Here is a 12,427-nt window from a genome sequence, read left to right on the forward strand (position 1 = left end):
TTATTAATAATAAATTAGTAAATTAGCCGGTGTGGTCACAAGCTCACTGCTCCAGAGCGGAAGTAAGTGACTTCATACAGTGGTCCCATTTGAGTGTCCATAGCTGACTCGCCCTTATTTCAGGCCCCACGGATGGCTCCCTGCTAGCCCCCGACCAGGGGTTCTGGTGGGGACCGCGACCCAGCGAGGGCTGGGTTTGCCTGCCCTCTTCTAGCCCCCAGTATTGCATGGGAAAACCACTAAAAACTATGTACCTAGATGCGAATTTAACTGGGCGTCCTGTATTTGCACTTGCCCAATCTGGGAACCTCGCCCCTTCACCCACCCACCTACCGTCTCACCCCTTTCCTCACCACAGCCCTCCTCATCCTCACCGCCCTCCTCGTCGCTCTCGTCCTCTCCCCGGAGCCCCCGGATCCGCCCTCCGCCGCGCGGCGGCACCGGAGCCGAGGCTCCACCCCGCCTCGGCCGGGCCCGGGGTACCCCCCACCCCCGCGCGGGTCCGGCCGGCGGAGCGCCCCCGCCCCCAGGCCCGGCGGGCGAGCGCGCAGGCGCAGGCGCGGAGGGCGGGCGCGGGCGGAATGGGGACTGCAGCGGCGGCAGCGGCGGCGGCCGGGGAGGGGGCGCGCAGCCCGAGCCCCGCCGCCGTGTCGCTTGGCCTGGGCGTGGCCGTGGTGTCGAGCCTGGTGAACGGGTCCACGTTCGTGCTGCAGAAGAAGGGCATCGTGCGCGCCAAGAGGCGAGGTAGGGCGGGCCGCGAGCCCTCCTCGGGGTGGGGGGGGGGGCGTGCGTGGAGGGAGCCGGCGCCGGGCGGTGGGGAGGGCAGCGGCCGCAAGTTGCGGGCGTGGGCTCGGGTCGTTGCCGGCGCGGGTCCGGACACGGGGCGGGGACCTCGGAGGGGCGAGCTGCGCAGACGGGCGAGAGGGCCCTCGCCCACCGCAGGCGCCGGCACGGACGCGGCCCTGCACGCCCGGAGCATCTCCACCGCGGCCGCGTCTCGTCCTCCCGCAGCTCCAGAAGCGGCCCCAGAATCACCCGCTGTGCCCTGAGCGATGGTTTGTGTCGCCGCCACCGGTTTTCTCCCTTCCCGGCGGCTGGAGAGGCCTTGTCCAGTTTTACAGGGTTTCTCCAGCTGACCTCTTTAACTCCTTCCCAGATTCAGTCCCCTTGCAGCCGCGCAGCCCACCGACCTGCCCTCTGGTTGGAGCCCAGGTGTCCCTGTCACCCGCACCCACCGGCTGCTAGGGAGAGCTTCCTGTTTATCCCAGAATGGTCGGAGCCCCATGCCTGCCCAAGAAGGAGCGAAGGGCTCCTGCCCCTGCTGTGGCGCTTGCCTGGGTTGCACTTGCAGGCAGGACCTGCTGGTTCCTCGCTCCCTGCAGTGGCCACGCCAGTGCAGAAGTAAGAGCCGTGCGCTAGGCAGGAACGGGTGGGACCTGCGGGCCAAGGAGGCGCTCACTCTCAGGGTCCAGCGAGAGGTGCATGCTTTCCTGTGGCTCCTGGGGTCCTTCACGGAGCCATCTCTGGTTTAGATGTGACCCACCCAACTACAAGTGATCTTCAGTGTGAAGAAAACGCAGGGCAGATTAAAACAACAAAAAATGGGCCAACTGATTAGTCTCTGGGTGGCTGCGCCACCAAATACCACTCCTTATTAATGCGGAAGGTGAGAGATGCAGCCGATTTCTTTGCCAGCCTCCTGTTCTGGGAGAGGCCTGAGACTGTTACTGGACGCAAGTCGTACATGCTTTGAAGGTGAAAGTAAACGTGTCCAGAAGTCCTGAGAAAGCCTGTGGTGGTTTATTGTGTTCTGCAGGAATAGTGTTAGGAACTCTCTGGGAAGGAGACAGCCAGGTCATAGGTCTGAGAATAAGTAAACTCATTTTAATAGTTCAGATTCTAGACTGCAAGTGAAACTTTCTCCAGTGCCCTGGATGGTCAGCCAGGAGTGAAGTGAGGAAAGAGATAAAGTGGCCTGTAGTCTCCAGTGAAAATATGAAACAACGAAGACATTGCAGTCTGTACCTGAAATCTAAATAAAACCAAGTGCTGTCTCCTTCGGATGCAGACCTGTCTCTAAGGTGACATCTGGAAGCAGTGCACTTTTTAGGGAGCACCTGTCTGTGTGGCTCCAGGGGTGGGCAGAGGGTTTGCAGTGATTTGATAGGCTGGGCATATGATCAAGTCTAACCATGAGAGAAACCTCACACAAACCTGAATTCAGGAAGAGCCTGCAAGATACCTCACCAGTCCTGTCAAGGTTGTAAAATCTGAAAGACTATGAAAGCCAGGAGGAGTCTGAGGACACATGGCCATAAGACATTAGGTAAAATCTAAAGACACGTGAATGTAGACTTGAGTTAACAAAATGCAATGAGTAAAACTAAACATGTTACTTCAGCTCAGCTTATATGTTCAAGGGAATTAGTGAATAAGAAAATAAAAAATGCAGCAACCTGAAAAGAAAAGATTGATACAGTGATTTATACCTGCATACTGTGCCCTTAAATTAGTAAGTGAAAATGTGATTTTTGCTAATTTCATACTTCCCCAGTTACCACCCACCACTGCGAATTCAAACTAGCTGGGTTGCTTATAGTGGTGGAAGACAGATAATAGACTTTTTTTTTAATTGAAGTAACATTGTTTTACAATATTGAGTTAGTTTCTGGTGTACAGTATAGTGATTCAGTTACACTCATACATGTTCTTTTTCATTATAGGTTAGTATAAGCTATTGAACATAGGTCCCTATGCTATACAGTAGGACCTTGTTGTTTGAGGGATATATAGTCTTGTTTTGATAAATTTCGTTTTATTTGTTCGGCAGATGTTCACGAAACTCTTGTTATGTGTCAGGGACTGTCGTAGGTACTGAGGATACGGATTGTTAGAGTCCATCCTTGTGTGCTCGCTTGGGCAGGACAGACACCAGGATCCACTCCTTGTGAAACCTTTTCCTACTTCTGCTAACAAGCTGCAGAGTTGGTCATTATTAAAATGACTGAAATACAGGAGATGGGAGGAAAGAGGAGGTAGCTAAAAACTGGGGAGTCAAGTTCTTGTGTTAAGGGAGACCTGATGATTTCTTACAATGTAAAAAGCTCCATCTCACTAAAAGTTTCAACTTCAGTGCATTGCCATATGCCAGCATTTCTCTGAAGTCTCATCTTCAGGAGAGCCACATTCTGGTCACAGCCCTTCTATTGGTGATGTTGGTGGGGAGCGGGGCTGGGGTGTGGCCTCCTCTGTTACCAGATTTCACTCACTCTGGAAAGGACCTTACCAATGAATGGAGTGCCATCCATGGCACAGGCTCAAGGTGAACCGCCTGACTCCTGGGGTGGCTTTGAAGGACTCTGCAGATGGGAAGAGGGCAGGCGGGCATGTGGGGCCACAGGTCACGGATAGTCTGTTTAGTGTTAGAGCCCAGCTGAAGCAGAGCTTAGATGAGGGAAACAAGGTAATCATTGGGTGTGAAAGTGTTTGTAGAAACCCCGTTCCAACATTAGAATTCCTGTGCGAGTGGTTAGACTAGGATGGCCTGGAGCCTCTTATCTAGGGGCGAGTGCAGGGGATGTCCTGCCCTCAGAGTGTGGGGACAGTTTTGGGAGGGTCATATGCTTGGACTTGCTAGAGGCTTTGGAGAACTGTATGGGTAAGTAACTCTATATAGAATACCCTAGACCAGGAAGAATGATTTTTTAAAACAGAGATTTCTAAAATCCCTTTCATCAGAACCAGGAGATCCCACCTAACGCCCTTTAGGATGGCTATTGTTAAAAGAAAGAAAATAAAAGGCAGAAAATACCAAGCATAGGTGAGGATATGGAGAAATCAGAATTCCCCTCTTGGTGGGAATGTAAAACGATGCAGCCGCTACAGAAAACACCATGGAGGGTCTTGAAAAAAATAAACACAGAACTACCATATGACCCAGCAATTCCGCTTCTCGGTATTTATCCAGAAGAAATGGAAGCAGGGACTTGAACAGATTTGCACACCCCTGTTCACAGCAGCACTATTCACAGTAGAGAGAAGGTGGAAAGAACCCAAATATCCACTGATGGGGAGTGAATAAACAAATTGTAGTGTATACATTCAAAGGAATATTATTTAGCCTTAAAAAGAAAGGAAATTCTGGCACGTGCTACAGCATGGATGAGCCTTGAGGACATGATGCTGAGTGAAATAAGCCGGTCACACAAGGACAAACCTTGTATGATTCCCTCATGTGAGGTACCCAGAATAATCAGGTTCATAGAGACAAAAAGTAGAATGGTGGTTGCGGGGGCTGCAAGAAAGGGAGATGAGCAGTTAGTGTTTGATGGGCACAGAGTGTCTGTTTGGGAAGATGAGAAAGTCCTGGAGATGGGTGGTGGTGATGGTTGTAGAACATGGTGAATGTGCTTAAAGCCATAGAACCGAGCACTTAATAATGGTTAAAATGGTAAATTTCATGTTCTGTATATTTTACCCCAATAAAAAAAGTTCTTTTCATATTTCATAGTTTCCTTCCTGAGAGGAGTACAGCATAGCTATGTAATCACACTGTTAAGATGCTCGGAAAGTGAGTGAGTCGTCTCCTGAAAGTGGAAACTGGGATCCAGGCACCCTGCCTGCTAGTCCCAAGCGTTCTGTACTTTGTTACCAAAGGGCGTGTGCTCCCTGGCTGTGGGACGCACACATTTTCTCCTTGCCTCTCCTCCACTCCCAGGCACACACCTAGGTGCGTGCACCCCCACACCCAGAGAGGAGGCAGACACGTGTTATCTGCAGCCTTTTGCTCTGCGGTTAGTCTCCACTGCTTCTGCGATCCCTCCAGACCCTGACAGATGGGGTTAGATTCCTCTCCCACTATGTGTCTTCTTGGTGACTGTCCTCTGCCCACTTCTGCCCCTGAAGCCTGGGGGATGATGGCTTGTTCACTTGTCTGTGTTGCTCCCAGATCCCAGGTCTTCAAGGCCGGGCACACGTCTTGTCCACTGGCCTTGAGTAACCATGGAGTGGAGAGGGTAAAACTGAACCTGATGTTTTATGAAACTTTCTGAGCTTTCTTCAAATTATTCAGAGCTGACCTCATTTACCTTTGGCCTCCACTAAGTAACAGAATCCAGAGCTACTGCTAGATCTGAAAATCTGTAACCCTATCTGATCTCTGTCCAGCCCCAAGGGGAGGTCATCGATAAGAAACAGCCAGGTCAGAGTAAGCAGTGTGCGCATTAAGAGCATGTGAGTAGCGCCATCACCTGGACATACCCAGTTTACCTGACAGTGTTTCTGTGAGAAGAGAAGATAAGGAAGGCTGCTCCTCACGGAAGGCTCATCATGTCCCAGACTTGAGCATCTGCCATGGTTCCGTGGACTCATTGGACTCACAAGGGCCCCTCTCCCTTGGGGTCTTCCGGTGGGTTGCAGTCAGGTGGTGGCTGGAGCTCGAGTCATCTGAGATGTGAGTTCTTGACTGATTTGTCTGGGAAAGCTGGAATAGCTGGGGGCTCCCTGAGCCCAATCCCCTCTCTTGTCCTGCCTTTCTTCCCTCCTCTCTCCCTCCATCCCTCCCTGCGGTTCCCTGGAGGCTCCCCTACGCCGCAGTGGTCCTGGAGGAGTCAGACATGGCAGATAGCTTCCCCTGCACCAAACCTTCCAAAGGCTAAAGTGGAAGCTGCGTGGATCCCTGTGGCCTGGCCCTGGAAGTCCTGCAGTGCCATTTCTGCCACATCCTGTTGGCGTCCTCAGCCAGCCCAGGCCCAGTGTGGGAGGGGACTGTGTACGGACCGGGCTACAGAAGAGGTAGAAGACGCATGCACTTGGTGCCGGGCTGGTGGTCCCGGGGCCGGAACCCAGCTCCGGCTGACTTTGAAGGTCTTTCTTCCTCTGTTCCCTGCAGGGAAGGCGAGGGGAGAGACAGATAAATTCACCTACAGATAAGGCTTTTCTGATGAGAACTCTCACAATTCATTTGGAGAAAGCTGGTACTCTGATAATGGGTTATTATAAGTGCATGTTAATAATACCTAAAGACAGTAAGGCAGATACGAATTTCATATTTTCATAGGACAAAAGTGGGACTAGATCACTAACATAAATTCCTACACGAGATACCCCTTGGTCTTACTGAACTGCTGTTGGACAGATTATCTTTTTTCCTCAAAAATGTTTATAGATATAGTATAAAATATAATATAACTTATATTTCCAGTCTTTTAATTAAGCCCTTAATGAGTAAACAACCCTTTACAAAATTTTTTTAACCATAAGCAACTAGAAAGACCACTTTTCAAAAAGAATATGCCCAATCCCGCACTCCCTGACCCCCCAGTTGGGGGGCCAGGACCCTGTGGCTGTAAACTGACCCCTTTTAGATACTGTCTGGATCAGCCAGGTTTACCTTGCTTGTTGGTGCCCAGTCAGAGCTCTTCGGTGTGATATGATTACTCAGAGTTTACCATGAATTCCCAGAACCTGGACATAGTCATGTTTTAAAAGAACATCATCTTGTAGTAACCTATGGTGAAAAAGGATATGAAAACGAATATATGTATGTTCATGTATGACTGAAGCATTGTGCTGGACACCAGAAACTGACACAACATTGTAAACTGACTGACTTCAGTGAAAAAAAATTTATGCAGAAAAAGTAAAAAAAAAAAAGAGCATCTTCCTGATTATAGAATATATGGTCATTGTTTAAAACCTGGGAAATATGTGCTGCTACGAATAGGAAAATAAAAAGTATTCATCTCCTTACCTTGAGATAGCTACTGTTACAACTAAGATGTGTTTCTTCCTAGTCACATTCAATGCTTATATTTCAAAATTGAATTTTAATGAATAAATCCTATGTACAAAATATATGTAAGGTAGAGAATCATAAAATAACACCTATCAGACGTTCCAGAAACTTTTATCTATCCTTAAAAATTAAAACAAAAAAAAGCTTTTCTACTACAGAAAATATCAAACATATACATAGAGAAAACAGCAAAATGGACCCCCGTGTACCTGTCACCCAGCCTCAACAGTCATCAGTCTGAGCCAGCCTCATTTCGTCTGTACCCCAGTGCCAGCCCTCGGCCTCCACCCTAGTGGAATTTTTGACAAATTCCAGGCAGAATACCATCTCCCTTATGTATTTCTGTGAGTATCTCTTTGTTAAACATAACTGTAATACCTTCATTGCACCTAAAAATTAACAATAATTCCTCAATGTTCTCACATATCTGGTCAGTGTTTGGATTTCTGTGATTATCTCATCAGTTTTTTCCCCCCAGTTTGTCTTTTGGAATTGAGATCTGGTCTTGACCCATGCATTGCTACCACTGGTACACCTCCCCTCTTTTTTTCCTTCCTTCCCACCTTCCTTCCCTTTCTTTGCAGATTATGGTTTGAAGATTCATCATGTTGTGTCAGTGGTACGTATGTTGCTGAGCAGTGTTCCATTGTTTGAATATGTCACAGTCTGCTTATCCATTCTGAGCATTTGGTTGTTTCCAAATTTTTGCTGTTTGAGTAAAGATGCAGTGACAGTTCTTAATTAATTCTTTTTTGACTTAAAGTGTTCATATCTTTGGGGTAAATATCTTGGCGTAATATTGCTGGCTCATGCAGTGCTGGGTCATGGAGTAGAGATATAACTAAACTTTAAGGAACTGCTGGACAATTTCCCACTACAGGCATACCATTTTACACTCCTGTCAGCAACGAACGGGAGTCCCAGGTGGGTCTCCACATTCTCTTCAGCGTTTGGTATTGTCATCCGTTTAATTTTAGCCATTCCAGCGGGTGTACAGTGGTATCTCATTTTGTTTTTAATTTGTAGTTCTCTGATATCAAATGATCTTCAGCATCTTATAATGAGTTGATTGGCCATTTGTATATGTTCTTTTGTGAGATACCTTTTCAAGACTTCTGCGTATATTTTATTGGATTGTATCTTTTTATTATTGATGGGCAGTATATATTTATATGTTTTATATATATAATCTGGATATAAGTCCTTTGTCAGGAAATATTTGCAAATATTTTCCCTGAGGCTTGCATTTTCATTTTCTTAAAGGTGCCTCTTGAAGAGCAGAAGTGTTTAATTTTGATCAAGTCTCACTTATCTTTTTTTTTTTTCCTCTTCCATGTGATTAGTACTTTTTTATTTCCGCCTAAAAAAACAAATCTCTGTTTTGCTTCAGGTCACAGTGGCATCCTCCTGTGTTTTCCTCTAGGAATTTTATAGCATTAGCTTTTACCTTTAGGTCTGTCTTGAGTTAATTTTTGTGTATGATTAAGATATGAATCAAGGTTCAGTATTTTCCCTACTGGTATACAGTTGGTTCAGCAACATTTGTTGAAGATACTTCCTTATTCAGTTACACTGTTGCTTTAGTCCATGATCTGAGTGCAGGTCGATTTCTGAGCTCTGTTCTGTTTTATCGTACATGTCTTTTCTTATGTCAGTGCCACACGGTCTTGATTATGTGGTTTTACAGCCAATCTTAAAATCAGGTTGTATAAGTCATAACTTTGTTCTTCTTTTTCAAGATTGCCCAGCTATTTCTTTAGGAAAATAAATCTGCACATCTAACAACCAACATACAAACAACTTCAAGTACAAAATTCATTCATAAGTTGATGAAAACCAGGTGGTCAGATTGGGTCTAATTAATGCCCTTATCTAGCTGTGTTGGTGACAGGAAAGAAAATTTCTTGATAGTCCTTTTTTAAGAACTCTGTAAAAACCATGTAACATCTTTTTACACATTTTTTGAAGTCAGGGCATTAATTAATTAGTAAAGACATAGTGATCCACTCTTGCTTGGCTGTTAGCAAGTTCTGCTGTTTCTGTTGGGAGCACCCAGGGATGGAAGCAATTTTTCTGTGTATAATCAGAAGGTAAATAAGCTAGATGACTATCTGTATTTTTATGCTTCAAAGTCATATTTTAAGACTATTTCTGATTTACATGTGTAACTAAATGGAAGGATTTAGAAGCCACAAGTCCATGGTTGAACAGCATCACTGCCAGTTGACATTATCATCCCGACAAGCCCCTTTTGTATTTGCACAACACTTCTTTGTCTTATAGTTCAGCTGTTATAAACAGCCATTCAACTCTCAGTTAGCATCCAAGGTTTCCAGCATGAGGAAAAAAAATTCTAAACCTTAACCGTTGCTACCTTTGTAACCCACAACTGGGAGTGGAGGGGAGGAGGCACGAGTGTAGTCAGGTGAACAAACAAGATCCTCAGCGTTCTACAATTCTGAGGCTCTTTGTTCTTGCTGAGGCCAAAGAACTTGAAGAGTCCCAGGTTTCAGCTGGAAAGAGGAGAGCATGGACATAGGTTTGAACAGGTACTTTCTGGGGGTGTCAGGTGAGTGACTTAAGGATTTTTAGGGACAGCAGTGAAGGTGAAACTATGAAGGAACCAAGTCTTTTTAGGATATGAGAATAATATCTGTGTTAGGGCCCAAAAGCCAACATGGAGTGCAGACAACTAGGAGTTTTTGGCTGCAAAAGGATGGAACCTGGGGCAGCCAGCCAAGTGAGGAGGCTAGGCACAGGCAGGTGGGCAGGAAGAACCATGGACTTCCTTCAGGGCAGGGCACAGGGGATGCTGCTGGACTGGGCCCTTGTGGACCATGTGGAAGAGCATTACTTTGATCTGCAGTTAGGAATGTGGGGCAAATGTCCAGATAGAAAATCTGATTTATTTGATGTCCATGGAATCAGGAAAATTTTGCCTAATACTGGCTTAAAAGCTGAGGGTGATCACAGTACCTTTTGGATTTCAGCAAATACAAGCTCCTCCTTGGGGGTATGAGTGGGTCCCCCCAAAACACTTGGAACTGACCTGTACCGTTTGACTAAAGGGAGACCAAAAGCTTGTTATTTCCCCATCCCTGGGTACCTGGTATCCCATGTTCTTTCCCATTTTAGTAACAGAATCCATTTCAAGCCACCAAAAAGCATGTGCTGTATGCTGTTTAATGGTGTGGGGAAAACTGTAGCAGTGAAAGAGGAGTGCCTCAGTGGGTCCCCTTGTGCTGGCCACTGGCACCCTTGGACCGGCTCTCACTGCAGGAGGGCTGCCCACATTCTAGCTGCTGTGGTGGCAGCGATCCTGTGACTCATAAACACTCATGACCAAACTATATTCATTACAATAAAGGGAATTGGCCTTTCCCTGCCCTCAACATAGACACCCCTGCACCCACAACAGGAAAGATTGTGACTGATTCCTCAATTTCAAAGTCCTAAAATCTTTTTAATATCATATATAGAGCTTGGAAAAGTTGTTGAGTAAATTATTGTGTGCATCTTCTAGCAAAATGAGCTTCAAAATCTAGAATGAATTACGTTCAGTTGTTTAAAAGGAAGAATACGAATACTTACTTACAGACAAAATAGATCAGGAGTGGCTATGCTAATATGAGACAGAATAGACTTTAAGACAAAAATTGTTACTAGAGACAAAGAAAGACACTTTATGACGATGATTGATCCATCCATCAGGAAGATATAACAATTATATATGCACCTAACAACAAAGCCCCAGGAGAGAAATAGACAATTAAAAGGCAATAGTTGGAGGTGTTAGTACCTTACTTTCAAAAACGGATAGAAAAACTAGGCAGAAGATCAACAAGGAAATAGAAGACTTCAGTGACACTGTAAACCAACTGACATGTTATGTTTTAATCATTACAGTTGAATTTACGCCATTTACTCTCTGTTTTCTCTGTCATATTCTGTTCCTCTATTCATTTATTCCTTTATTTGCATTCAGTGAATTTTTCTAGTGTAACATTTTAGTTCCTTTAATGATTTTTTACCATATTTTTTAGTTATTTGCTCTAGAGCTTACCAATGCATCTTAACTTACAGAATCTACTTTATACTTTAACTAAACTCCAGTTAAAGAAACATTACTTCTATATAGCAACATTGCTTCTTCCTTTATTTTATCATTCTTGTACATGTTACATTTTTTATGTTACAAACCCAACAATATATTGTTTTGACTTATAATTAAGATAATGTAAAATTTATGTAATTTCATGTTCTAAATAAGCTTAGAAAACAAAAGAAAGCAAGTATAAATTTATAGTGTTTGTTATGTCACTTTCTAATTTGCCATTTCCTATTCTCTTCATTTGTTTCTGTGGCTCAAGTTACCACCAGGTTACCGTGTCCTTACTCAGTAAAACTTTGCTTACACACATGTCCTTTGTGCTGTTCTTGTCAAATATATTACTGTATGTTATATATAACGTACATATAATGCTGTATGTTATACGCCCAGCAATACAGTAATTTATGTATTCATTCAGTACCTCTTCAAATCAGTTAAAATGAGAAAGGACAGTAAAGTTTCATTTATACTGTCTTTTATAATTACATAATTACCTTTATCATTGCTAGAGGGTGTGTGTGTGTGTGTGTGTCTGTGTGTGTGTATGTATTCAAATTACCATCTGGGGTTACTTGCTTTTGCCTGAAGAACTTCATTTAATATTTATTGTAGGGCAAGGCTATTCTCAATGGATTCTCTTTAATTTTGCTTATCTGGGAATGTCTTTGTTTTGGCTTCATATTTGAAAGATAGTTCTGCTGGATATAAGATTCTTGGTTGACAGTTTTTTTTCCCTTTCAGAACATTGACTATATTATTCCACTGCTTTCTTGCCCCCACTATTTTGCTGAGAAGTCAGTTGTTAATCTTAATGGGATTCCCTTGTCAGTGGTTTTTCTCTTGCTTCAGAATTTTGTCTTTGAGCATTTTTACCATTATGTGAAAGGATGTGGATATCTTTGTGTTTGTCCTGTTGGATTTTTTTGAGCTTCTTGGATGTGTAGATTTTTATCCCATTTGGTAAATTTCACTGTTTTTTTCCTTGAATATTTTTTTGATACTTTCTTTTCTTTCTTTCTGATAGTCATATTATGTCTATGCTGATATTCTTAATGATGTCCTACATTTCTGTAAGGCTCTATTTATTTTTCTTTGTACCTTTTTCTCTGTGTTCGTCAAAATGTATGATTTTTATCAATATGTCTTCAAGTTCACTGAGTCTGTCTTCTGCAAGGAAGTTCAAATTTTCTGTTGATTTTTTTTTTCCTTTCTGTTGTACTTTTCAACCCCAGAGCTTCCATTTGGCATTTAAAAAAATAATTTCTATCTCTTTCCTGATACTCTCTATTTGATGATAAGCTGTCATATATCCTCTTTTACTTCCTTAGGTTTAAGTTTCCTTTAGTTATTTGAGCATAGTTTTAGTGCCTGGTTTGAAGTTTCTGTTAAATCTAACATCTAGGTCCTCTTACAGGCAGGTTTTATTTTGGGGGGGGGGCCTGCATTTTCCCCACATTTTCTTGTTTCTTTGTATTTAACAAAAGTTAATTGTTTCACAGTCTTATCCAGTTAAATTCAGG

General features: G+C 44.1%; 1 protein-coding gene across 3 annotated transcripts in view; it reads left to right on the top strand.

The window, feature by feature from the left end:
* Positions 1-547: 547 nt before the first annotated feature.
* NIPA1 (NIPA magnesium transporter 1) overlaps positions 548-12,427 on the top strand; it is a 44,769-nt gene continuing 32,889 nt past the window's right edge. For 2 of the 3 annotated variants that reach the window (XR_012506931.1, XM_074363396.1), the window contains exon 1: positions 548-744. Coding sequence is in view for 2 of the 3 variants with exons in the window: in XM_074363396.1 (XP_074219497.1) it covers positions 582-744 (163 nt within the window). In the remaining variant the exon portion in view is untranslated. Of the gene's footprint in view, positions 745-808; positions 7,141-12,427 lie in introns of those variants that run through there. The other variant, XM_074363397.1, reaches the window with a different exon arrangement.

This window comes from Camelus bactrianus, chromosome 5 (assembly GCF_048773025.1).
Source record: "Camelus bactrianus isolate YW-2024 breed Bactrian camel chromosome 5, ASM4877302v1, whole genome shotgun sequence".
Taxonomy (NCBI): domain Eukaryota; kingdom Metazoa; phylum Chordata; class Mammalia; order Artiodactyla; family Camelidae; genus Camelus; species Camelus bactrianus.